The 26526-nt window shown below is 37.7% G+C and overlaps 1 protein-coding gene across 3 annotated transcripts; it reads left to right on the top strand.

The window, feature by feature from the left end:
- The first annotated feature begins 1190 nt into the window (after nt 1-1190).
- On the top strand, nt 1191-26197 carry Plaat1 (phospholipase A and acyltransferase 1). Of its 3 annotated transcripts, none has more exons than XM_074073512.1 (4): nt 1191-1325; nt 7394-7532; nt 20204-20469; nt 25951-26197. In XM_074073512.1, the coding sequence occupies exons 2-4, from the start codon at nt 7394-7396 to the stop codon at nt 26050-26052; spliced, it is 507 nt and encodes a 168-aa protein (XP_073929613.1). In that variant the 5' UTR covers nt 1191-1325; the 3' UTR covers nt 26053-26197. The 3 variants fall into 3 exon arrangements, with proteins under 3 accessions (XP_073929613.1, XP_073929614.1, XP_073929612.1); XM_074073513.1 differs by lacking the exon at nt 1191-1325 and adding an exon at nt 1713-1846; XM_074073511.1 differs by lacking the exon at nt 1191-1325 and adding an exon at nt 2230-2420.
- Nucleotides 26198-26526: the final 329 nt, after the last annotated feature.

Below are 26526 nucleotides of genomic sequence, written 5' to 3'. Positions count from 1 at the left end.
CATTACTCCCAGAGGCTTATTCATTCTTAGAGGAAATGTTAATTCTGTGCTATTCATCCATTGAGTACAGGTGTGATCCGCTATCTCTCTCATCAGTAGAAATGGAGGGAGAGCAAGGCTCTCATACACTACAAAGCCTTCCCTATTTGTACAAATTCCATTCAGCCATCGAATTGAATTTGCTCTTTACTGCATTTTATCTCTACCTGGAAGAGATCTAGAACTAAAATTACAAGACTTATTTCATTTTAAGTCTATTATGAGGCATTTATCACAAATACCCCCCAAATGAAAAGACAATTAGTCATCTTGCCCTGACTGAGCATTCTCTTTAGTTCACATTCATGAATCCATAATGCAAGGAGAATGGATGATTAAGTGTCCGATTAGAGAAAACAGATTAACCTGGCAAACATAATAAATTTAGCTCATAAACAGGATGGCTTTATAAATGCTCACTATAACTCTACTGTATAAAATTATGAACCACTTCCTTCTGTGATGACTCAATTGAAATAGTTGAGAAATATAAACCAAATTCATGTTTATGACTTTCTCTTTGAGACTTTAAAGAAGTATTGAAAGGCTTATCTCATTTTATAACTCTAAATATACATTAAACAGGGAACCTGAAAGAAGAATATTAACTCTTAAAAAAAAAAAGCTACAAATTCTCAAATGTTCTAGTTTCCACTTTGCCAAGAATGACGTCGATTTGAAGTAATATCCAGATTCCAAATGCTTCAACGTCTTTCCACAAGTTTCAGGTCATGTAAATTCATACACAACCTTCATAACGGAACCTGATTCCTTTATTTGAAGAGCAGTATATTTAGGTAACTCATATCCCATTGTGACCAACACATAAAATGAGAGAGCTGTGTTAGCCTTTGAATCGGTGGGGGAAAAAATTCCCCCACCTTTAGCTGAGGTTCCACTTACATCAGAATGTAGGTTATGACTAGTTGAAGGAAAGTCCTGTTCGGTGCTCCAAAAAGTTCATTAAACAATCTGCCAAGTCTTCCTTACTTAGCTGGTTAGTATTTCTGGCTTCTCTTTCTTTCTCTGTTTTTTTTTAGCAGTGAGAAAAAGATACTCTCCATGCTCAACTTTATTTTTAAACTCTCATGGCCGTTTTCCTGGAGACCTATGCTGGCCTACCTGGCCTGAGTCAGTTAAGGCCCTGCCATGTCACACTTTCCCAAGTCCTGCTCTGCTTGTCTATCTAGAGCCAGGACCATTTTCAGAGACAGGGCAAAGCAGGGTAGATGGGGAGGGATAGAGAATCTTGTCTGTAAAGAAGGCCCCATCCCATCCTGAGTCAGGTAAATTTTCCACTGGGGGAAACCAGGGCTGGTGGACCCTTCCTTTACCTGTTCTCCTCCTACCTTGCTCCACTCTGAAGTTGATATTGGCTTGAGGGGTGGTGACAGGGAGGGGTCTGATGGGAGCTGGTCTGTGTGTATCCTCACTGCCCTGGACGCTGGCGGCGGTCAGGCAGGGATAAAGTAAGGGTAAGGGTAAGGGTAAGGGTGTGTGTGTGTGTGTGTGTGTGTGTGAGTGTGTGTGTGTGTGTGTGTGTGTGTGTGAGTGTGTGTGTGTGTGTGTGTGTGTGTGTGTGTGAGAGAGTGTGTGTGTGTGTGTGTGTGTGTGAGAGAGAGAGAGAGAGTGTGTGTGTGTGTGTGTGTGTGTGTGAGAGAGAGAGAGAGAGTGTGTGTGTGTGTGTGTGTGTGTGAGAGAGAGAGAGAGAGTGTGTGTGTGTGTGTGTACGGAGATGCTTCCTGGAGTGCAGGGACAAGGATCCCCTCGGCCCACAAGTTGGAACAGGGTGTAATGTGTACCCAGGGTGAGTGTACCCGAACATTTCATGGCTCAACTAGACGGGTCATCTTTTTCCCTGCAGTGCCTAGCACTGCGCGTGGTACCGTGAAGGGCAGGAAGTGCGAGTGATGCCTGGGGGGGATGTAAACATCTGGGGCTGCGCCTTGAGCTTTGGGTTTTTCCGCTTGTTCGTGCGGGCGTGAGGAGGGCGGGGGATGTGTCCTGCTCCTCGGGTGAGGTGGGCGCCTAAGGGCACGTGATGGTGAAGAGGAGGGTGAAACAGACAGTCCTCCGGACGGTGCGGGGGCGGAGCCCTGGCGGCGTTTGCCCCGCCCCGGGGGCGGAGCCTGGCGCATGCGCAGCAGCGTCCTGGGCGTCTGGAGCGCGCCTGGAACCCTCGAAGGGGGGGGGCTTGGGGCGTTTGTTTTGGAGGCGGCCTTGTGTGGTGCTGGGCTTTTGTGGCCCCGCCGTGTCGCAGATGCTGATGGAGGCGTCCCGCGGCCGCTAGCTGGACGGTCAGCCGCTGCAAGGCCAGTGAGAGCCCAGGACACCCGCAGCTGGTGCCCAGGGCAGGAAGACAACCCGGGCTTAAGTGTGAGGTGTGTGGGACGAAGGGAGGGAGGACCTCTGAGGCGCCCAGACGACCGCGTTGTAATAACCGCCCAAGTGGAAAAGTTCAAAGGGTTAGAGAGCTCCTGATCATTCAACCTCCTCTTTTTTACAAGAAGGGAAACTGAGTCTACAGGGAAAAAAAGAGACTTGTCACGGCTGTTGAGTTGCGGAACTGGAAATAGATACACAGTCTCCTTATCAGGGCCTACTGTCCTCCCAGGAGTTAATACGATTGGTAATAGTATCAAATACGAATAGTGATCAGTATTGTCTTCGATTTTGGAACTATGGATTACCTTGGCATTTAGGTCTATGAATATGACTCTTCTACTGGAAAAACTCGGTCCTGGGCTTGAGTTCCTCATTCCTTCATTCACTAAACATTTGCACCGCAGTTATTTGTGCCAGGTACAAATCTCTACGCCAAGAGACCAACAAGAACCAGCCCTCCACAGGGCACAGAAGAGAAAATTCCTTAGATACCAGTTACTGACACCAGGTGTAGGATGTGGGATGGACCCTAGAGAGAATGCCTTATATAGCAAGTCAGAAGGAGGTGTCATTCTGGCTAATTGGAGGAACCGCTAGGGTAGAAAGCATCTGACCTGAGTCTTTAAGAGTGGGTCATGTAGGGGCATTTGAAAGGGACGTTTCAGATAGAAGGTTCAGAATTAGCAAAAAAAAAAAACCAAACAAACAAAAAACCCCAGCAACAACCTCCAGATTAGTGTTAAAAATAATGACTTTCTTAGAACATAGGGATCAACAGAGGCCAAGATTATAGAGAGGGCAAGATGGGAGTCAGTACTAGGGAGTCTTGGGAGGCTGGAAGCAGAGCACGGAAGTGCTGTGGCTGAAGATAGTTAATTTGGCCTAGGGTGGAACTCTGAACTGTACAGTGAATATTGGATCAAGGACCTCACTCAGCGCAGAGGGTATGACAGTTAGCCAGTCTGGAAGCAGAAGGCTTCATGGAAGCATCTCAGTATTGCACTATTGTGGATGAAAAGTACAGCTAGAAAAGGAAAGGATCCAAATTCAATTGTGAGGCTGTTGGATAAGGGTAGCCTGTGTTCACCCGTGATGTTATTTCAGACTTAACAGTAGCATTCTCGGGTAGGTGGTGACACGTGCTTCTAGATGTTCTGTGACACAGGGGCTTTTTGGACATGAGCAGAAATCAGCCTATCCCTGTCTTCCTTCCTTCCTTCCTTCCTTCCTTCCTTCCTTCCTTCCTTCCTTCCTTCCTTCCTTCCTTCCTTCCTTCCTTCCTTCCTCGCTCTTTTTCTTTCTTAAATCTTATGGATTTTTAAAAATATTTTTAAATTAGAAACACTTAGTTTATTTTAATGTATCCCCAAGGTACTATAAACAGAGCAGTCTGTTTTGGCAATTGAAATGGGAAATTTCTTATGCAAAGATTAAATACTTACCTTCATGCCATTCATTGTTGTAATGACTCATTATAGTTCTATTCAGGTCAGCTGTTAAAATGAGGCACCTTAGAGGCTCCCTCCTTATTTTCTGATGGAGTTCCTCATATGAAATGTTTTATCTATTTTTTTAAAGATGACAGGATTTGTGTAATCAATTAACTCATACTTAATAAATCAGTTTATGAACTATATCTCAGAAATTCAAAGTATCTTATGCATATTAAAATTTTGCTGTGGAATCATCCAATTCCTAGAATTATCTCATGACTGGAAGAGTGAATAAAGAACCAAAATTACCTATGAGCTGTAGGCCAATCTCAAGCTTTGCAGATACCACCACTCTCTTACCATCACCTGTCTAGCTCTTGTCAGTTTTCACCAATCATTTGCAATAGCTTTTATCCCATTCACAAAAGTTTACTTTCAACAGCTATTTGAGATAAACAAGTCAGCTCTATATTTTTATGCCCATCTTTAAAATGATGAAACTGAGACTCAGTCTGAGTGACCTGCCCAAAGTTATAGTATTAGCAAGTAGCAAGTAGAAGACTAAGAGAGGAACTCACATCATTAACCCCTAGTTCAGTGACTTCCCTTTCTAATTTATAATAGAGGATCTCAGTGGGTATTTTCCAAAAGTTGGCATAAAGTATGGTAGAATTTTATCTGTAAAATGGGATAATAATATTATAAACTTATGGTCAGTTAATAAGGTTAATTGAGATAGCACATTTAAGAAAAAGTTACATTTCAAAGTGCTCCCTGTTCAAATGGTGGTTATTATTATAAGCTTGGCTGTAATATATCTTGAATTCTAGTAGACAGCTGTGTGTACTTATTGACTACTATTCATGGGAAATGTGTTTGTTTATATCAGAGTATACTATCTATTTTTCCTGTTAGTACCCATGTGACCAAATTGTGAACTGCCATATTAATAAGACTCAAACATATTTGAGAGGGTGGTTAGACTTAATGTTTTCATAAAGTTGTTTTAATAGTTATTTTTCAACAGATGGACAGCTTACATTTGGCCATGTTTCTGTGACAGTGATGATTGAAGTTTTCAACAGATGGCACACAAATCCTCAGGAAAACACCCTTCCAATATTAATTGTTGTAAAAAGGGCTTTTAGAGTGCCAGAAAAATGAAAGTCTGTATTTCCCAATCCTTATCCTGTGCTATTATAATCATAATTTAGATAATTTGGGAGTTTCCATTTCTGGCACTTGGATTTATTTTGTAAATGAGCTTATGTATCTGCATTAGAGTGAGATGATGAGTAGTGCCCTGTTGTCAACTAGAGATTCAACATGCATACAGGATTAAATTTCCCTTTGATTGTGGGTAGATGTGCATGAATTCCTCTTGTTTCATTGTTCTACTTATGTGCCATACATAGAAAATGCAACCTCCTTAAAAACCAGCTGTCAGAGACTGTATACTTTCTGAAAAGTATTGATTTAGAAGGGCAAAAACCTCACCAAATTAGAATTTTCAGACATATTCATTAAGGATAAACTCTCTCACCTCACCTTCCAAGTTATCCTGCTGCTACTGTTGATCACCTCACGCTGTTTCTGAAATCAGTAAGCGAGGAATCACATAGTAAGCAAGGCAGTAAGGGGAGTTGTGGCAAAGGACATCTACTGATACATAACGAGAGGAAGCCAGAGTGATTAGCATGCTATAATGCACAACACATTTTGAAGAGGAAGAAGTGTCCCATACCCTACATTGTATCTGAATATTTGGCTGGACATCCACACAAGCTTGGATCCTATCTGTACTTAAGTTAAATGACAGAGTAAATTTTGCAGTATAAGATATTTCTTGCAAGTTTTAATGTTCACAGCATATTAGTATCTACCCATTCCTCTACTCTTGGATTTTACTAGACTGTGTATAAAAAGCTAAAGGACTTCTGATCTTATGCTCTTGAATCCTGATTGTGTTCATGCTAAGTAAGTGTAAGCATATAGACACTTAATACTGTCTGTCTAGCACTTACATAGCAAAACCAGAAATATGGTATACATTTCCTTTCCTTTTATTTCTCCTTTTTATTCCAAATAGTATATACTTTAATTCTTCATATTTTAAAATTTTTTGTGTAGAAGGAAGTTATAGTACCCATGAATTTGTGACTTTTTTTTTTTTTGGCAGAACTAGGGTTTGAACTCAGGACTTTATGCTTACAAAGCAGGTGCTCTACCACTTGAGCCACATTTTAGAATTTGTGGGGGTTTTTTTTTGGTTTTTGGTTTTTTTTTTTTTTTTTTTAGTACTGGGGCTTGAACTCGGGGCCTACACCTTGAGCTATTCTACCAGCCCTTTTTTGTGATGGGTTTCTTTCGAGAAAGGGTCTTGCAATCTGTTTGCCTGGGCTGGCTTTGCACCGCGATCCTCCTGATCTCTGCCTCCTGAGTAGTTAGGATTATAGGCGTGAGCCATTGGCACCCGGCAGAATTTGTGGATTTAAAAAGAGAATTATCTTGCTTGTTTATATGCGCACAATTCAGTGTTGGAATTGTTCAAAGAAAATGACAGTGGCTTGAGTCTAAGTTTTTTTTTTAATCGTTTTTACATTTACTTACATGTGTATACATTATTTGGGCCACCACCCCCTGCTCTGCCTCTGGGCAGAACCTGTTCTACCTTCTTGTTCTCTGATTTTGTTGAAGAAAAAAATATAAAAGATAATAAGAAAAACATGGCATTTTTGCTAGTTTGAGATAAGGATAGCTATACATGGAGAGTCTTTGTGTTGTTTCCATGGGTACGGTATTACAACCCAAATTGGTTCATCTCTACCAGACCTCTTCACTACTTCCTGGTCCCCTTCCCATAGTGGCCTCTGCCAGTTTAAAATTACTATATTCGTTCCTATGCAGTGAGCACATCAACCACCTTAAAGTTTTCAGTTTTCTTTCCTTTCTCTATCCCTCCTGTGTGCATTCTTCCCTTAGTGTGCAACCCATGTCCAATAATATTACTGCATTTGTCTTAGGTCTATAATCCGCATATGAGGGAGAACATGCAATTTTTGGCCTTCTGAGCCTGACTAACTTCGCTTAAGATGATGTTCTCTAGTTCCATCCATTTACCTGTGCATGACAAAATCTCATTCTTCTTTGTGGCTGAGTACAATTCCATTGTATATAAGTACCACATTTTCTTAATACATTCATTGGTAGTGGGGCATCTTGGCTGTTTCCATAACTTTGCTATTATGAATAGTGCTGCAATAAACATGGGTGTGCAGGTGCCTTTGTAATAACCTGAGTCTCATTCCTTTGGGTATAACCCTCGGAGTGGTATTGCTGGATCCTATGGCAGATCTATTTTTAGTTTTTTAAGAAGCCTCAATATTATTTTCCATAGTGGTTGTACTAGGGTCTAAGTCTTTAAAAGGGAATGCACTCTCAATAAATTCTGTATCCCTCTGCTTCTATGTAAGTTTTAAACTGACTCTTTTTGGCCAGTTGTTTCAGCTAGATCATCTTTGTATCTGTTATTACAGATGGCGTTTAATGATTGCTTCAGTTTGACCTATCCTGGAAGCCCCCACCCAGGGGACTTGATTGAAGTATTTCGTCCTGGTTATCAGCACTGGGCACTGTACTTGGGTGATGGTTATGTTATCAACATAGCACCTATAGGTAAGGTTTATTTCCAGTATGTCCTGAGAGCTTTATAGTTTTCTTATAATAAGGAACCTTTTATAAATTCATAAATGAAAACAGATAAAATGTAAAAGTAGAAAAATTTAGCTAATCTAGGTTTAAGTATGGATGTTCTAAGACCAGAGTGTCATTGAAGTAATCACAAGGACCAATTTGCATTACATTTTTTAAAAATCATAATTGAAAATAACTAGCTAGGAAAGATATTTGCCACAAATATGACTAGGTTTGATGTCTTTATGGTTTATATAAAAATGATTTTAACTCACCCAACACTTGTTGACAGATTACCTAGTATGTGCTGAACACTATTTTGGCAGTGGGAATGCATATACATCTCCTTGCATGGCAGAGTTTACATCTTAGTAGAGAGAGGGACCGAGAACAAATTGCAGAAGTCAGTGCTAGAAGGGAGATCAGCGATATGGAAAAAATAAATCAAGGAGGTGGGATGAGAGGTACAGAAGGCAGAAAGATGGGGAGAAGGAGTGATGTGGTTTTAAATGAAATGGTCAGGAAACTATTATAAGAAATAAGCATTTGTGGGAAAATGAAGTGAGAAATTAAGTTACACAATATCTGGAGAAATGGTATCCCAGGCCATGGAGACAGTAGACACCAAACTCCCAACAAACAGGTGAGTAAAGAAATGTGAATAGTTTATAAAAGAAGAAAAGCAAAAGCTAATACACATTAAAAATTTTCAACTTTGTATCATTGCAAATTGGAGAACAAAACAATGACAGATTTCATGCCTGTCTCATTAGCAAAGGATGAAAAGCAATATCAGTGCTGAAAAGAGTATTGTAAAATGAATGCAAATATATTGTTGATAGAAATATAAAATAATAATATCCTCCACAAAACAACTTAACACTGTATTAAGAGTTGTGAAGAGAAACAGGGACAGGGCAAGATGGCAGATTAGAAGTGTCCCCCATTTCACTCCATGAATGAGAAGAGTTATGGTAACAAAGGTAAGACTATATTCTAAGAGAGAAAGAGAGGAAAAGCGGGAGGAATGATGAAAAAAAGACAGGACAGCTGAAAAGCAACAGGGAAAGCGGAAAAAAGTTCACAATTTCAAAGTAAGCCAGACAGACTTGGCAACAGACTGGCAATTCTAGTCATAGGGCAAGTCCACACACAAGTCTTAAACCCAGTGTGGGAATTTGGTGTGAACCATGACTACTGCTGTGTGCTGCATGACAAGCTAGCCTTAGAGAAGAAAGACATTTTGTCACTCTTCTTGTCTCAGAGAGCTAGAGTGAGGCACCATCTCAATAGAGGACCTATTGCTTGAGACTTAGCTAATCTGGGGACTTTCAAACAAGGAACAATCACAGCTCAGGGAGTCTTGAGGCACCCTGCCATAGTGTTGGGATGGGAGACAGCCACAAGAGAAGGTAATGGAGAGGGAGAGGGTCTGATACATGGACCTGCTGAGAAGTCTAAGCAGCAGAGAGCTTGGGCAATGAAGGACACTGTGGTCAGTGGCTCCACTGTCCCTAGTGAGAATTGAGTCCTGTTGCCTGAGGATCATTTCAGAAACAGCATTGAGCTCATGGCTGGCATAGTGTTCAACCTCAGAGCATGACCTTCAGATTATATGAGCCTCTTGCCAGGTGGAACTGAGAAATCTAAGCCCTGGTCCTAAGAACAATGTGATTTCTCCAGCTTCCTCTGTCCTATAGGGTGGTGAGTTGCTGGGTGGGGTCTGAAAGCACTGAATCTGGCAGAATGCTTGAATGCCTCAGATCTTCCCACCAGTGCAGAACTCAGTACTGTTTGCTCCTATCACTCTTGGACACATTTGGTAGACACCTGCTACTCCTGGGGGCTTGTGGAACAAGTGGAAACTTTCCAGCCTTACAGGTTGCAAAGCTCCTTGTGGGCAGCAAGAGTTCCTAGTACACAAAGAGGGAAGCTCTTAAAGTGAAAACAGCCCAGAAGCAGATAACTGACCCTTGACTGACCCTACACTCAGACCACATATAGCAAGCATATATACACTAGGAACTACAATAGGCTCCACTGAATTCTCCTCTATGTGTGTGGTGCAGGAAGTTAAACCTAGTGCCCTAAGCACATGGGTCAATGTTTGGGTACTGAGCTGTTCCCCCAGTTTAGTGATAAGAAACTGCACTTCAACTCTGCCACTATCTACTGATGCCTTAACAGTTGAGAATGTTTCAACTGAAAGACTGAAAATGATTAAAGCTTCAAACCAACAACTTGGGCTCAAACACAGAAATATAAGAAATATGAAAAAAGAAGGCAATATGGTCCTCTAAAAATCAGTAAACCCACAATAATAGACAGCGATAGTAGAGTGAATGAAATCTCAGACAAAGAATTCAAAGGACTTATTATAAGAAAGATCAACAAAATTAAAGAAGACATAAAGGCTTGAATGAATTCCAAGAGAATAAAAAAGAACAACTGAATGAAATTAGATATGCAAGATGTGAAAGAGGAATTTATTTATTAGAGATCCTGAAAAAAAATCAAACTCTAGAAATGAAAAGCTCAACAAGTCAAACTCAGTTCTTCAATCAAATTGAAAAATATTAGAGCTTGAAGACAACAGAGATTAATTACAGCATTTAGATAAAAATTAGGGGAAAAAAGTACTAATAGAACATGCAAGACCTCTGGGACACCATTAAAAGACCAAACCAAGTCATGGGCATAGAGGGAGAATAGGTACAAATTAAAAGTATAGAAAGAATATTCAATAAAATAGTAGCAGGAAATTTCGCTAATCTTTAGAAAGCGATGGTCATCCAGGTACAGAAGATTTTTAGAACATCAAATAGACAAGGTCAGAAAGGAACCTCTTTAAGATGTATTAGTAAAACATTAAATATACAAAGAAATAATATTGAAAGCTACAAGAAAGAAGCACCAACTCACATAAAAAACCAAACCCCTCAGAATAATAGTATACTTTCCAACAAAAACACTAAAAGCAAGAAAGGCATGGAATGATCTATTTCAAGCCCTGAAAGAAAATAACTGCCCATTAGATTACTGTATCCAACAAAACTATCCTTCAAAATTGAAGAAGAAATAAAAATCTATGATAAACAAAAACTAAAGGAATTCATGATCACTAAGCCAGCACTGCAAAAGATACATATAAGAATTTATCTTGCAGAAGAGCAGGATAAATGCAACCTTGAAAATATGGGGAAAAATAAGTTTCACTAGGTAAATAGATAAGCAAGCAAGGATTAGGGAAGAATTGAACACTACATTACAAAAAGAAAAACCCAGGAATTGCTATATAACTTTCAGTAATAATTCTGAATGTGAATGGATCTCAATTATCAAATCAGAAGACACAGACAGCCTGGTTACCAGTAGCTCAAACCTGTAATCTTACTAACCCTACCTACTTGGGAGGGAGGCTGATAGGGAGAAACACTGTTTGAGGTGCTTGGGCAAAAAGTATGCAAGACCCATCTCAACAGATGGCTGGTCATGGTGGCACACGCTACTCATCCTGAGGTACATGAGAGCCTGAAATTTGGAGGATTGTGGTTTCAGGCCATCCCAAGCAGACAAAGTTCGGGAGACCCCATCGCAACAGAAAAAACTGGCATGGTGATTCAAGCCCATCTTCCAACTATGGCAGGAAAATTAAAATAGGAGGATCATAGTCCAGGCCAGCCTAGGCAAAAAGCAAGACCCTGTCTCCAAAATAACCAGAGCAAAAGGGCTGGAGGCATGGCTCAGTTGGTAGGGTGCCTGCCTAGTAAGTATGAAGCCTTGAGTTGAAACCCCAGTACCACCAAAAATGAAACAAACAAAAAACATCCCACACTGGTGGTTTGGATTAAAAAACACACAAACCAACTAATTGTTGCCTACACAAAATATACCTCACTGGCAAAGACAAATGCAGGCCTAAAGTAAAAGGATGGAAAAATATTCCAAGCCAATGGAGACTGAAAGTATAGCAGGAGTAGCTATACTTATGTCTGACAAATCAGACTTCAAACCAAAATTAGAAGAGAAAGAAGAGGTCACTTCATATTGATAAAGGGAGCAATCCATCAAGAAGATGTAACAATTATAAAATGAACATCGATTTACCCAATTTCATAAAGCATATGCCATGGGACATAAAAGCACTAATAGACCCCAGTATAATGACAGGGTGACTTTACTATCACATTCTTACCATAGACAGGTCATCCAGACAGAAAACATCAACAAAGAAACTTCAGGATGACCTGACACTACAGATCAAAGGGACACAGCAGAAATGTGGAGAACAGTTCATGCAGCAGCTGTTGAACACATTCTTCTTAGCAGCTCACAGTATTTTCTCCATAATAGGTCATATTTTACAACATGAAGGAAATATTAAACAATATAAGAAAACTGAAATACCTTTCTATAATTTATCAGACCTCTATCAAATAAAATCAGAAATCAGCAGCAAGAGAAAACTGCAGAAAGTATTCAAACACATGAATCTGAATAATATACTTTTGAATAATCATTGGACCAAAGAAATAAAGGGGGAAATAAAAAAAACCCTAGGATCAAACAAAACTGAAAACACAATTTACCAAAAACTTGAACACAGCATAGGTAGTGTTAAAAGCAAAGTATATAGCTGTGAGTGCCTACATTAAAAAAAAATCAGAGATCTCAAATAAATAACCTAATATTGCACCCTCATGCTCACAAAATCAAGAATAACTGAAACTCAAAACTATTATATGAGAAGAAATACTAAAGAACAGGGCAGAAATTGCTGAAGTGGTGACTAAAAGAACAATATAAAGAATAAATGAAATAAAAAGTTGATTCTTTGAAAAGATAAGCAAGATTGAAAAATCTTGAGCCAAACTAATCAAAAGAAAGAGGAAGAAGGCCTAAATTAATAAAATTAGAGATGAAAAGGGGATATCACAACAAATGCCAATGAATATCAAAACATCATTAGGGAATACCTTAAAATTATATTCTAATAAACTGGAAGATATAGAAGAAATGGATAAATTTCTACACTCATATGACATACTAAAATTGAACCAAGAGGATATAAGACACTTAAATGGATCCTTAGTAAGCAATGAAATTAAAGATGTAATGAAGAATCTCCCAACGAAACAAAACCCAGAACAGAATGGATTCAGTACTGAATTATACCAGACAAACCTTTAAAGAACTAACTCTAATGCTCCTCAGACTGTTCCATAAAAGAGAAAGGAAAGGGTCATTAACAAACTCATTCTATAAACCAGCATTACCCTGATATCCAAACCATATAAGGATGCAAAAATTATAGAGGGATTTCTGTAATGGCTATTGACATACATATTCTCAATAAAATACTTGTAAACCATATTTGATAACACATTAAAAAGATCATGCACCATGATCACGTTGATTTCATTCCAAAGATTCAAGAATGTTTCAAGGTATAAAAATCAATAAATATAACATATAAAAATATTAAAGTACAAAAATCATATCATCTCAGTAGATGCAGAAAAAGCCTTTAACAAAATTCAACATCCTTTCATGATAAAATCTCTGAACAAACTAGGAATAGAAAGAACATAGCTCAACATAACAAAGACTATATATGACAAACCTATATTCAGCATTGTACCAAATGGGGGAAAACTGAAACTTTTTCCTCTGAAGTTATGTATGTTGAGATTAGGGTGTCCACTCTCCCTGCTCTCATTTAATAGAGTACTTTAATTCTTAGCCAGAACAATAAAGTAAATAGAAAGAAAGAAAAAAGATACAAATAAAAAAAGAAAGGGCTGGAGTATGGTTCAAGTGATAGAGCACCTGCCTAGCAAGCACAGGGCCCTAGGTTGAGTTCAGATCCCAGTATGCAAATGCAAATAAGAAAGGAAGAAGTCAAATTATCCCTATTTGCAAATGATGTGATCCTATATTCAAAGATCCTAAAAATTCTACTGAAAAATCTTAGATCTGATAAACAAGTTGAGCAAAGTGGAAAGATAAAATCAACAGAAAAATCAGCAGTTTTTCCATATACCAGTAGTGACAGGCTAAGAAAGAAATCAGGAAAATAACCCTATTCACAATAGCCCCAAAATACCTAGGATAAGGAGACAAAGGACCTCTACAATGAAAACTATAAAACCATGAAGAAGGAAATTGAAGAAGATACTAGAAGATGGAATGACCTCTCATGTTCATGGATTGGCAGAATTAATATTGTAAAAATGGCTGTGCTACTGAAAGCAACCCATGAATTCAATACAATTCCCATCAAAATTATGTCATTCTTCACAGATATAGAAAGCTCAATCCTAAAATTCATATGGAAGTATAAAAGATTTCAAATAGCCAAAGTAATCCTGAGCAATACTTGAGGAATCACAATACTGGACTTGAAATTATACTACAGAGTCATAGTAACAAAAGCATGATACTAGCACAAAAACAGACATGTAGACCAATAGAATAGAATAGAAGACCAGAAATAAGCTTCCACAACTACAGCCATCTGATTTCCAACAAAGATGCCAAAAATACATGTTGGAGAAAAAAAACAGCCTTTTTAACAAATGTTGGCAAAACTAGATATGACTGAAACTAGTCCTCTACTTCTCACTCTGTATAAAAATTAATTCTAAGTAGATCAAAGATCTTAATATGAGCCTGGAAACTTTAAGACTGCTATAGAAAAACATAGGGAAGATCCTTGAAAATAAGGCATAGGTACTGCCTTTCTGAATAGGTCTATAATTGCTCACAAACAAATGCAAAAATTGACAAATAGGATGACACCAAATTGAAAAAAATACCTCTACACATCAGGAAAAATAATTAGCAAAATGAAGAGATAATCCACAGAAAGGGAAAAAAATCTTTGCCAGCTGTTCATCAAAGGATTAATATCCAGAATGTATGAAGAATACCAAAGATCAAACACCCAAAGAATAAGTAATCCAATTAATAAATGAGCAAATGAGTTGGACAGACAGTTCTCACAAAAAGTACAAATGCCAATAAATAAATGAAAAAATGTTCAATATCCTTAGCCATAAAGGAAATGCAAATCAAAACTACACTGAGATTCCATCTCACCCCAGTCAAAATAGCTATCTTCAAGGAAACAAACAACAAATTCTGGTGAGGATGCAAGAAAAAAGGATCCCTATGTAATGTGGGACTGTAAGTTTCTTTAGCCCCTATAGAAATTGGTATAGAGGTTCCTTTTAAAAACTACAAGTAACTGTCATATGCTCCTGCTCTCCATTCCTGAGCATATATCTGAAGGAATGTAAATCAGCATACATACAGACCTGCACACCTGTTCATAGAAGCACTATTCATAATAGGCAGGCTATGGAATCAGCCTAGGGGCCCATCAACTGATGAATAAATAAGGAAAATATGGTATATACACACAATGGAGTATTGTTCAGTTATAAAGAAGAATGAAATTATGTTCTTTGAAGGAAAATAGAACTGGATATCATTATATTAAGATTATATTAAGTGAAATAAACCACACTCAAAAGGAGAAATATGCACGTTTTCTCTCATTTGCAGAATCTAGACCTAAAAATGACGTAGATGAAAAAGGAGGACTGTTTGTCAGGGGACAAACAACAGGAGCAGGGAAGTCAAAAGGAAATGGTGATGGGTGAATATGACTGAAGAACTTTGCATGAATGTATGAAAATAGAATAATGAAACCCATTAAAATTATGTTAAAGTGGGGGAAGGGAATAAAAAAGAGTAAAAACAATAATAATTAGAATAGACTAGCTCTGGCTTTTTTTTTATTCATGTGGTTTTTATTTAATTTCATTTTTTTATAATTCATTTATTCACGTGCATACATTGTTTGGGTCATTTCTCTCCCCTGCCCCCCTCCCCCTACTCGCTTCCAGACAGAACATGTTCTGCCCTTATCTCTAATTTTGTTGAAGAGAAGACATAAGCATAATAAGGAAGACAAAGCGTTTTTCCTAGTTAAGGATAGCTATACAAAGAGATTCCTAGCATTGCTTTCATGTACAAATGTGTTACAACCCAAGTTGATTCATCTCTAACTGATCTTTACACTGATTCCTGATCCCCTTCTCATCTTGACTTCTGTTGCTTTAAGGTGTCTGTATTAGTTCCTCTGGAGTGGGGACATCAAACGCTCTCATGTTTTCGGTTTCCTACCTATTCCTATATCTCCCGTATGTGCTCTCCCCTTGTCATGTGATCCAAGTCCAACCACATTGCTGCATTTGTCCTAGATCTAATGTCCACGTATGAGGGAGAACATACGATTTTTGATCTTCTGAGACCGGCTAACTTCGCTCAGAATGATGTTCTCCAGTTCCATCCATTTACTTGAGAATGATAAGATTTCATTCTTCTTCATGGCTGAGTAAAATTCTGTTGTGTATAAATACCACATTTTCTTTTTTTTTTTTCCTTTTATTATTCATATGTGCATACAAGGCTTGGGTCATTTCTCCCCCCTGCCCCCACCCCCTCCCTTACCACCCACTCCTCCCCCTCCCTCTCCCCCCAACCCCCTCAATACCCAGCAGAAACTATTTTGCCCTTATTTCTAATTTTGTTGTAGAGAGAGTATAAGCAATAATAGGAAGAAACAAGTGTTTTTGCTGGTTGAGATAAGGATAGCTATACAGGGCATTGACTCACATTGATTTCCTGTGTGTGTGTGTTACCTTCTAGGTTAATTCTTTTTGATCTACCCTTTTCTCTAGTTCCTGGTCCCCTTTTCCTATTGGCCTCAGTTGCTGTTAAGGTATCTGCTTTAGTTTCTCTGCGTTAAGGGCAACAAATGCGAGCTAATTTTTTAGGTGTCTTACCTATCCTCACCCCTCCCTTGTGTGCTAAAGCTTTTATCACGTGATCAAAGTCCAATCCCCTTGTTGTGTTTGCCCTTGATCTAATGTCCACATATGAGGGAGAACATACGATTTTTGGTCTTTTGGGCCAGGCTAACCTCACTCAGAATGATGTTCTCCAATTCCATCCATTTACCAGCGAATGATAACATTTCGTTCTTCTTCATGGCTGCATAAAATTCCATTGTGTATAGATACCACATTTTCTTAATCCATTCGTCAGTAGTGGGGCATCTTGGCTGTTTCCATAACTTGGCTATTGTGAATAGTGCCACAATAAACATGGGTGTGCAGGTGCCTCTGGAGTAACCTGTGTCACAGTCTTTTGGAATACCACATTTTCTTGATCCATTCATTCAGGGGCATCTTGGTAGTTTCCTTAACTTGGCTATTGTGAATAGTGCTGCAATAAACATGGGTGTGCAGATGCCTTTGGAGTAACCTGTGTTGCATTCCTTTGGGTATGTCCCCAGGAGTTGGATTACTGGATTATACGGCAGATCTATGTTTAGATTTTTAAGAAGCCTCCAAATTTTTTTTCCAGATTGGTTGCACCAGCTTGCATTCCCACCAGCAGTGTACAAGGGTTCCTTTTTCCCCACATCCTTGCCAACACATGTTGGTGGTGTTTTTGATGATAGCTGTTCTAACAGGGGTAAGGTGGAATCTTTGTGTGGTTTTGATTTGCATTTCCTTTATGGCTAGAGATAGTGAGCATTTTTTCATGTGTCTTTTGGCCATTTGAATTTCTTCTTTTGAGAAAGTTCTGTTTAGTTCAGTCGCCCATTTCTTAATGGGTTCATTGATTTTAGGAGAGTTTAGTTTCTTAAATTCCCTGTATATTCTGTTTATCAGTCCCTTGTCTGATGTATAGCTGGCAAATATTTTCTCCCACTCTGTAGGTGGTCTGTTCAGTTTAGAGACCATTTCTTTTGCTGTGCAGAAGCTTTTTAATTTTATGAAGTCCCATTTGTCCACTCTCTTAGTTGCTGAGCTGCTGGGGTTCTATTGAGGAAGTCTTTGCCTATACCTATTAGTTCCAGAGTGTTTCCTGCTCCTTCCTATACTAACTTCAGAGTTTCGAGTCTGATATGAAGGTCCTTGATCTATTTTGAGTTGATACTAGTACAGGGTGATAAACATGGATCTAGTTTCAGTTTCTTGCAGACAGGTAACCACTTTTCCCAGCAACATTTGTTGAAGAGGCTGTCTTTTCTCCATCATATATTACTGGCACCTTTGTCTAGCTCTGGCTTTAAAAAAAAGTCTTTTGCTCTGACCCCATAATTGTACTTCCAGGAGTCTGGCGAAATATTTGCAGATGCAGACAAATGCTTCTGTGTATGTGTCTTTGCTTATATTTTATTTATAATAGTTTAGCAAATAGACAGTGGATTAATATTCGATAGGGGGATGATGAAACAAATTGTGGTCTAGCCACAGAATATTTGTTATCTGTATTTATCAGAATTCTTTACCTGCATGTAACAAATAAAACTACAATTAGCTTAAGGAAAAAGGCAAAAATGCACATTCATTGCTTCCCTGTAGGAAACTGTAGAAAGGGTAGAAGTGGTTCTAGCCTCAAGACACATTTGGATCTAGGAGTTTCAACACTTTCCAGACTGTTGGACTGCTTTCTTTTTCTATGTGCTGTCTTCTCCCTGGCTTTGTCTGTCTGAGGAACTGAGGATTGTAAGTAGCCTAAGGCTCTCACATTTAGTCTTGTGATTCAACAGGAAAGAGCTATACCCTAACTGTTGCAGGTATCAAAATCAAGGAGGGTGATTCTAATTGGTCTACTGAGGACCATGCCCATTGCTGGATCATCACTGTGCCTAGGAGAATGGGATAGGACACTTTGATTGACCCAGACATTCATTTCCAGGAAGCATTAGGCAAGGGTGAGATGGGGTGCTGGATAGACAAAAATAATAACCACTATAACAGCCATTAAAAATCTTGTTTCTGAATGTGTGGGAGATAATTGTGACATAATATTTATTTGAAAATTTCCAGATTATAATGCAATATGTAAATGATATGCAGTTTGCAAAATAATATGTGCACACATGAATACACAACCTGAATACACAACATATTTGCACCTATACATGAGATAATAAAAGACAAAATATGTCAACGTAATAATGATGGTTTTTTCTGGGTGGTGGAATAATGAGTGATTTGTATTTATATGATTATACATTCTTTTCCTGTAGTTTCTAAAGATTTAAAAATAAGCACCAATTTATTTATTAGGAAAACATATGCAAATAACCTCAAGATACCTTTACAGAAAAGTATTTATAGGAATGTCTGAGAACTTTTAAGAGGTATTTTCCCAACATTTTGAGTTGTTTCTTGTTCCAGAATATTGTGAATGGAAATGTCAAATGTGATGTTTATAATTCACAGCTGTTAGTTTCCAAGGTGTGGTGATTAACATTAAGTAACCTTGTACATTTACAATTCTCTGAATTTTTCATGTCTGGAAAATACTATGAAGTTTTGGTGCTGTTTTCTTATTTTCCACTGTGAAACTCCAAATTAATGTTGGCACCTTAAACTTCATGTGGATGTGATTGAAGCATTGAGCTTTGATACTATAGACTGAAATTTAATTACTGTTCCTATTGTTAAGAACCATGATATTTTCCAAGCCTTGATTCCCCATTTTTTGCCCTGGGCTAGTAAAGAAAAAAGTTCAGTAGTTCTGACTAGGATGTATATGCTTGAAATGCATAAGAACTTTTAATGTCTAAAATATTAACTGGAAAATGCTGCTCCATGGAGAATGAGAATAGACAAAAAAATAATGGAGAGAAAGTTTGCTTTTAGTCATTACTTAAAAATTTATAAATTCTAGTTATATAGGGATTCTTCCTTTCATGAGTCACCTGAATATATTCAAGCATAATAGTGGCATTTGTAGAGAAACCAGAGTTTGGTGTTAGACCTATGTCCTGAGGAATGTTCTGTCCAGTCTCAGGTAGTGAGGGTGACAGACCAGGATGCAAAGGTTCCGGGCAGTCTAAGCAAATGCTTATCAATAGAGGGGCTCAGATGGGGATGTGGGGCATAGGTCTTTGTAACAGGGGGTTGGATATAGCATGGGACCTCCTCTGTATATAGTACCTAGTAAGATTATATTCAAGAATAATTTCTTGGTCAAAGGAACTGGCAGAGAAAAAAGGACCCCAGCTGACCCCTCAGAGGACCAGGTTACCATGAAGTTTCAGAATAGGAAATTGGGCCCCCTATTGAACCTAGTTGAAAGAACAAGTATATGAAGAGATGATTAAGGTGTGAGGAATGCAGCTTAAGTGCTAAGATGAGCCCTACTGCTAAGGCCCAAGATGTTATTATGGAAGGGTCCAGCTGCTCAGAAAGGAACTGCATACTAGAAAAGTGGACAATAATATTATCTGAACTATGTTAGAAATTACACCAAGATATCTAGTAATAATAATGCCAATCAGTAGGGAACTTATTTTCCAAGAACAAGTAGAAAGTTAACACCCAATTTGTTCCATGAATCATAAATTTTCAGAAAATTTTTCTTGTATTCTCACTCATATGGTATTATTAGTAATTGCATTTACAGAATGAGATGATAAGATTTAAGGGTTTTTTATTTGGTGGTATGGAAAGAGCAGAGCTAGGTCAAAGCATCTTAAGCACTTCCAAATCTTCAGATGGCATTGGAGTTTACTGGACCAGTTCACTAAGCTTTGCTAACTAGAATTCTCTTTATAGATGGCATTCCTTCATCATTTACAAGTGCCAAGTCTGTGTTTAGCACAAAGGCCCTGGTGAAGATGCAGCTTTTGAAAGATGTTGTGGGAAATGACACGTACAGAATAAACAATAAATATGATGAAACATACCCTCCTCTCCCTGTTGATGAAGTCATGCAAAGGTCAGAATTTGTTATTGGACAGGAAGTGGCCTATGATTTACTGGTCAACAACTGTGAGCATTTTGTGACTTTGCTTCGGTATGGAGAAGGAGTTTCAGAGCAGGTGAGTTTTCTATAGGAGGCACAAAAAGTTTATTACCTTGAAAAATTAGTAACTATTTGCTGTGATAAACTTCACAGGTTTCAAACAAAATGAAAAGAACAAGAAAATATGGAAACACCATAAGCAGAGAAGGAATTTGAGTTTTCCAAGGTCATGCAGCAAGTTAATGACCAAACTGAGACTAGGTCATGAATATCATGAAGTTGGGACCAGAAAGGACTTGAAGTAGAATAAAGGCCACAGCTTTCTGTCAGTTTTACTGCTTTCTGTTCTTCAAAAAATTTCCCCATTACACCACCATACAACAATCTCAAATTAGTAATCTCATGTACTGAAAAGAATATGTTGAAAAGGACACTGACTTTTGAGTGAGAGTTAATTTGCCAAAAATATAGATGATTATTCTGAGATTCTGTTCCATGGGGGACAGAGGCCAACTGAAGATGTGTCTTGGTGGATTTATAGATGTTTTTCTATTTACTTGCAATGCTAGTTTTTAATAAAATATTGTGCTTTTAAGTAGATCCTTTGACTCATTGAACAATTGGATGACTTTTAATGAAATGACTTTAAAGTATCTTGCAGTCTCTTAATTTTGTACCACTATTTTGTAGTGTTATAGCAGATTCCCAACTAACTACATGCTTATTTCAGTTGCCTTCTCCCTACCTGTCATCCCACCAATCCAATTCCATCAACTGATGTCTTAACTCAGGTATTTATTAAGAGGATGAATATATAAAACTGTTATAAAAGGAAGTCTTTTTGATCCAAAATACATATGAAACTATTAATTTTTAAAATTAAAATACCCAAAATACTTTCATAGCTATTAAACTCCAAGAGGGTGTTACCTATAAAAATTTTTAAAAGGAGACTAAATACTCAAAGAATAATAGCATAAAATTTAATATACTTTAATAACTCACATTTATTCAAGGCTTCCAGTATCTTAGAATGTGGATCCAACATACTTAGAGCCACATAAACTTCTAAGAAACTTCAATTCTTCTCAAAAAAGCTTGGAAAAGAAGAAGATAGAACATAGTGAAAGAATACGTTTGTTTTCATTAGGAAATAACTTAATTGGAAATTCATTCTCATTAGTAAATGCATTAACATAATGAATTTTCTATTCACATGCAACAATAATTGTTTTGAGACAGAACAAAGAGGCCACACACAGATTCCTCTTCACTTCACATTTGCATTGAAACTAGAGGTGTGGTTAGGAAATAATTTCTATACTTCTAGGTTAATGACGAAGTTGTTCACTGTGTTCAGCAAGTGTTAAGTTTTATTTATTATTTTTTTGCGGACGGGGAGGCATTGGTCAAGCGGTACAAATTTCAGTTATACAAGATAAATCTGTTTGGAGATCTATTGTACAACATAGGTACTGCGATTAATAATACTGTGTTTTATACTTAAAATTTTGTCAAGAGGGTAGATCTTAGGTTAAGTGCTCTTATGAGAAAAGAAAATAAACCACAAAACAAACAAACAACAACAAAACCAAGCAAAGGTGGAGGAAACTTTTGTAGGTGATGGATAGTGAGTGACGTTGATCATGAAGATGATTTCATGGGTGTATACTTATCTCCAAGTTGTATATATTAAATGTCCACAGCCTCTTACATGTTAATCATGCTTCAATAAGGTAAAAGTGCAGTTAAATAAAAAGGGATTAAAGTCATCTCATCTTGCTTTTACTCTAATTTACAATCCGTTCTCTTTCTACCTTTCAAGACTCAAAACCCATGAAAAAATTATTCCTCAATAAATCATAGAATGTGCCTCCATCATATCCTCATAATGATAGTGCACTGACAACCTTAAGAACCTACGTAAGCTCTTGAGTTTTGCCAACCTGAGCTAGAACTCCATCTTCACCACTCATTAGCTGAGTGATCTTGGGTGCACTGTTAATCTGCTTTCTACTCTATACACTAAGGTTGTTTTAAAGACTATTGCAGATATTCAAAGTCTATTAGTATACTGTATTACATGTTATTTATCATAAGAAACAGCATATGTTCTAATTTGGATATGAAGTGTTCCCCATCAAAGGCTCAGGTATTGAGAGTTTGGACCTCAATGGGTAGATCCAATCACTGAGAAGTGATAAGATCATGAGTGCTCTGGCTTAATTAATGGATTAATACACTGATGGATTCCTAATTTGATGGCAGTATTGGAAGGTAGTAGAAACTAGGAGGTAGACCTGGTTAGAGGAAGTAGGTCACTGGAGCATGGCTTTGAAAGGAGTATGTTGTTCCAGCCCTTTCCTTTGCCTCTCTATGCTTCTTGTTTGCCACAAGGTACCCTTTGATGAATGCCTCCCCATTTGCAAAAAATAATAAAAGTACTTGCTGAGCATGCTGCCTCACTTCTCCCTATAAACATATAGCCTTATACCACATCAATATCTCATATCAGTGTGGTATATTTCTTTAATGAACCAACTTTGGAAAATTATTATCAAAGTTTGTGGTTTACATTAGAATTTACTCTTTTGTGTTGTACATTCTATGAGTTTAGACAAATTTATAATGACACATATCCACTATTATAACATCAAAATACTTTCTTTGCACTAAAATATTTCTGTGTTCCACCTATTCAGTCTTCCCTTGCCTCAAACCCTGGCAAACATTGATTTCTTTTTAACTGTCTACAATTTTAGCTTTTCTAGAATGTCATACAGTTGGTATCAGGTAGTATGTAGCTTTTTGTTGTCCATACTGTTTTGCATTCCCACTAGCAATGTATGAGAATTTCACCTCTTCATCAGCATCATACTGATGCTGTCAGGATCTTGAATTTAAGCTATTGTAGTAAGCCTGTGGTGGTATCTCATTATTATTTAATTTGCAGTTACCTGATTGCATATGATATTGAACATCTTTTCATATGCTTATTTTTCATCCTCATATTATCCTTCATGATATGTCTCTTGATATACTTTTCCTATTTCCTAATTGGGTTGTTAATTTTCCTGTTGATTTTTAAAGAGCACTTTGTACATTTTAAATATACAAAGGCAATAGGGATATTTCAGATTTGTCTTTTACAAATGTGTTCTCCCAGCCTGTGCCTTATTTTTTCTGTGGTTTTCAAATTTTCTAAAAACAATGTTTTACTGTTGCAGTCTGAAAAAGTTATTAAAATGTATTTATCTCTGTATGAATGGGCATACCCTTTAATAAACCAGAACAAGTGAACACATACATACACCCTATTTGTGCTTTAGTGCACCATTGCAGCCTTCAGTTCTCTGAAAAGAGAAATTTGATAAATCCTACAGTCATCTGTAGCCCTGTTATACTGATGTCTGTATGCATCTACTCCAGATTCAGGTAATGTTTCATTGGGTGTGCACAGACCCTCAGCATGAGGCCTTAATTCTAGCCCATAGACACAAAGCCTTGCAAAAGGTAAAGTATGAAGAGTCAGATTGTTCACTTTATAATCCTGAGTAAGCCACAAAACAAAAGCTGTTGTTCATTCTACTTCACCAAGAACATCCTAAGATCCCATTCTACATGCCTCCAATTGGGATTTTTAAAATTTAGAATGGGGTTTGAAGCAAATGAGAATTTGGGCTTTGGAAAACTGCATGCCCTTCTTTAAGTAGCTTTATTGTAAAAGTATCTAGCTTGAGGTCTCAAGGAATTTCGGCTTGGGATCAAGTTGCAAATCCCCTCCCCACACCTCCTATATTTATGAGATTTTTCTAACATATTTTTAGAGACTGAAAGACACCTAGTCAGTTAGACTTGGATCTAGCTAGAGCCACCCTATCCTTAGGATCCAACCATTTCTCAGGGCTAAACCCTGCTGTCGTTTGACACTTGTGTTTAAAGATAACAATTGTACTTTCATGGGTTTTTTTTTTTTTTTTCATTTCCTGACCCATTTCCCTATAGTAGACCCTTTGGGGTCTCAGCATCTGCCTGGAATCTGCCTAGTGTTGATCTCTGCTAATTATTAACTTGGCCCCTTCTTTGAAATTTTTTCTTTTACCCTGTATCTCTCTCTCCGGCTCTCTGCCCCTCCCCCACATAAGGTATATGAGTCCCTCCATTCTGCAGTGGATTCTGATTCTCTCCTGGGTAGTGATTTAGGTGAAGATTAATTTAAAATTATTTATTTGGTTATTTGTTTTACATTTATTTTATTTATAAAGTTAAAATTATAAACTAAAGTGGGACTTGTTAAGATGAAGGTCAAGTTATTTGGCAGTAGTAACATTCTCCTGACACCGGAGGTTGGAGCAAGGACAGGGAGCCACAATACAGGACTTGTCTCTGCTGACTACAGGATAGTGTAGTGCAGTGAATACACTCCACAAATACATGGCGCAAATACTCCAGTCATGAGCCTTTTTCCTGGCCCTGGCCCTTCCTGTCGATTCCCAACAGGGAAACAGAGGTTAGGGAGGAAGCATTGTGTTGCAGTAACATGTGGGAAGCAGGCTCAGTGGGGGAGCCTGTGCATTAGACAAAGGCCTTGATCAAGTGGAACCTGTAGAAGGTTTGCAGCTGCTAGACTGGTCAACAGTCATTTGACAAAAATGTCTTGCTTTATTTGAAAGCTCTGATTCTTAATTCTCAGAGAATAATTGCTGTTTTCAGAATACCTGATGACTCTGAAGTGTCTGAATGTGACCTTTGGGTCATAAAATTGCACTCAAATGTATGTGAATGGAAGGTGATATTAGCTGAGGGCCATGAAAGCCATGAATATTCATCAGCTCCCTCACCAAGATGATGATTAATACCCTTAAAGCTGTAAGTGTCTGAACTCCTTTATGGACAATTGAGCTTGAGAGTGGCTTATTTTATTTTCTCTATATGAGAAATTAATTTGACATGATAGTTAACATCAGTATTGACTTTTCTTGACATTTGTTTATTAGAACAGAAATTGAATCTGCTAAATAAGAACTTATAGGTACTTAACTCAGATCACATCTTTAAACTAGTTTATTAATGGATATCCTATGTGCTTGGAAAAACACACACATGCACAAAATACTCACCCTGATGGAGATCCAACCACCTGAAAGTACATTCAAGGAGAAGGGACTTTTAGAGAAAGAACAGGGGTTTCAGAAAACACAACTTGCTTCCAAAATGCAATTTATCTTGGTAGTGAGATCTTGGTCAAATCACTTATAACCTCTCAAGTTTTGCAAACAGGGTATAGCGCAAGCTCTCTCACTAGTGTAGTATGATGATTAACAGGAATTGTAGCATAATGAGTTTATACCCTATCATGTGTTTTCAAAGTATGGGGAATTATAACTATGTGTTTATCTATATCTTTTATTTGTAAAAATTATAGTTAGCATTGAACTTCAAGTTTTTTCATTGCACATTAAAACATATCTTCCATTTAAGAAACACACTAATAAAGCTTCACTTAGGACACTGAGATGTCCTTAGAATCACAGCGTTGTTTTTTGTTTCCTTTTAGGCCAACCGAGCAATAAGTACCATTGGATTGGTGACAGCTGCTGTTGGTGCCCTCTCATTCCTGGGCTTGTTTCCAAAAAGACAAAGAACAAAATACTATTAACAATTTATAGAAGAAATATTGGAACTGAAGGATTTGTGAGAAGGAAAAAAATCCTGGGATGAATACTTATTTTCAATGCATCATTATGGTTCCAAATTCCAATGATGGATGGGGGAACTCTTTAATAAATTGCTTACTGATAATATCATTGAGCCAAAGAATTTTTTTTCTTACTAGCACAGATATACTGTGACAGCTTAAGCAAAATGCCATACGTAGCCTTTTGAGTGAATCAGCAAAGGATCTTAAAAAAAAATTTTTTTATTATTGTTGTGCTGGGTGGGGGTACATTGTAGCATTTACAAAGGTCCTTACATTGTATCAAGCAAATAACATTGTAGCATTTACAAAGATTCTTACAATGTATGAAATATATCATACTTGAATTCACCCCTTCAATTGCTCTCTTTCATCCCGCCCCCCTAATTCCTGGAACAGCTTCAACAGGTATCATTTTTGCATTTACATACATGT

This window comes from Castor canadensis, chromosome 5 (assembly GCF_047511655.1).
Source record: "Castor canadensis chromosome 5, mCasCan1.hap1v2, whole genome shotgun sequence".
Taxonomy (NCBI): domain Eukaryota; kingdom Metazoa; phylum Chordata; class Mammalia; order Rodentia; family Castoridae; genus Castor; species Castor canadensis.
This window is presented reverse-complemented; position numbering and strand designations above follow the sequence as displayed.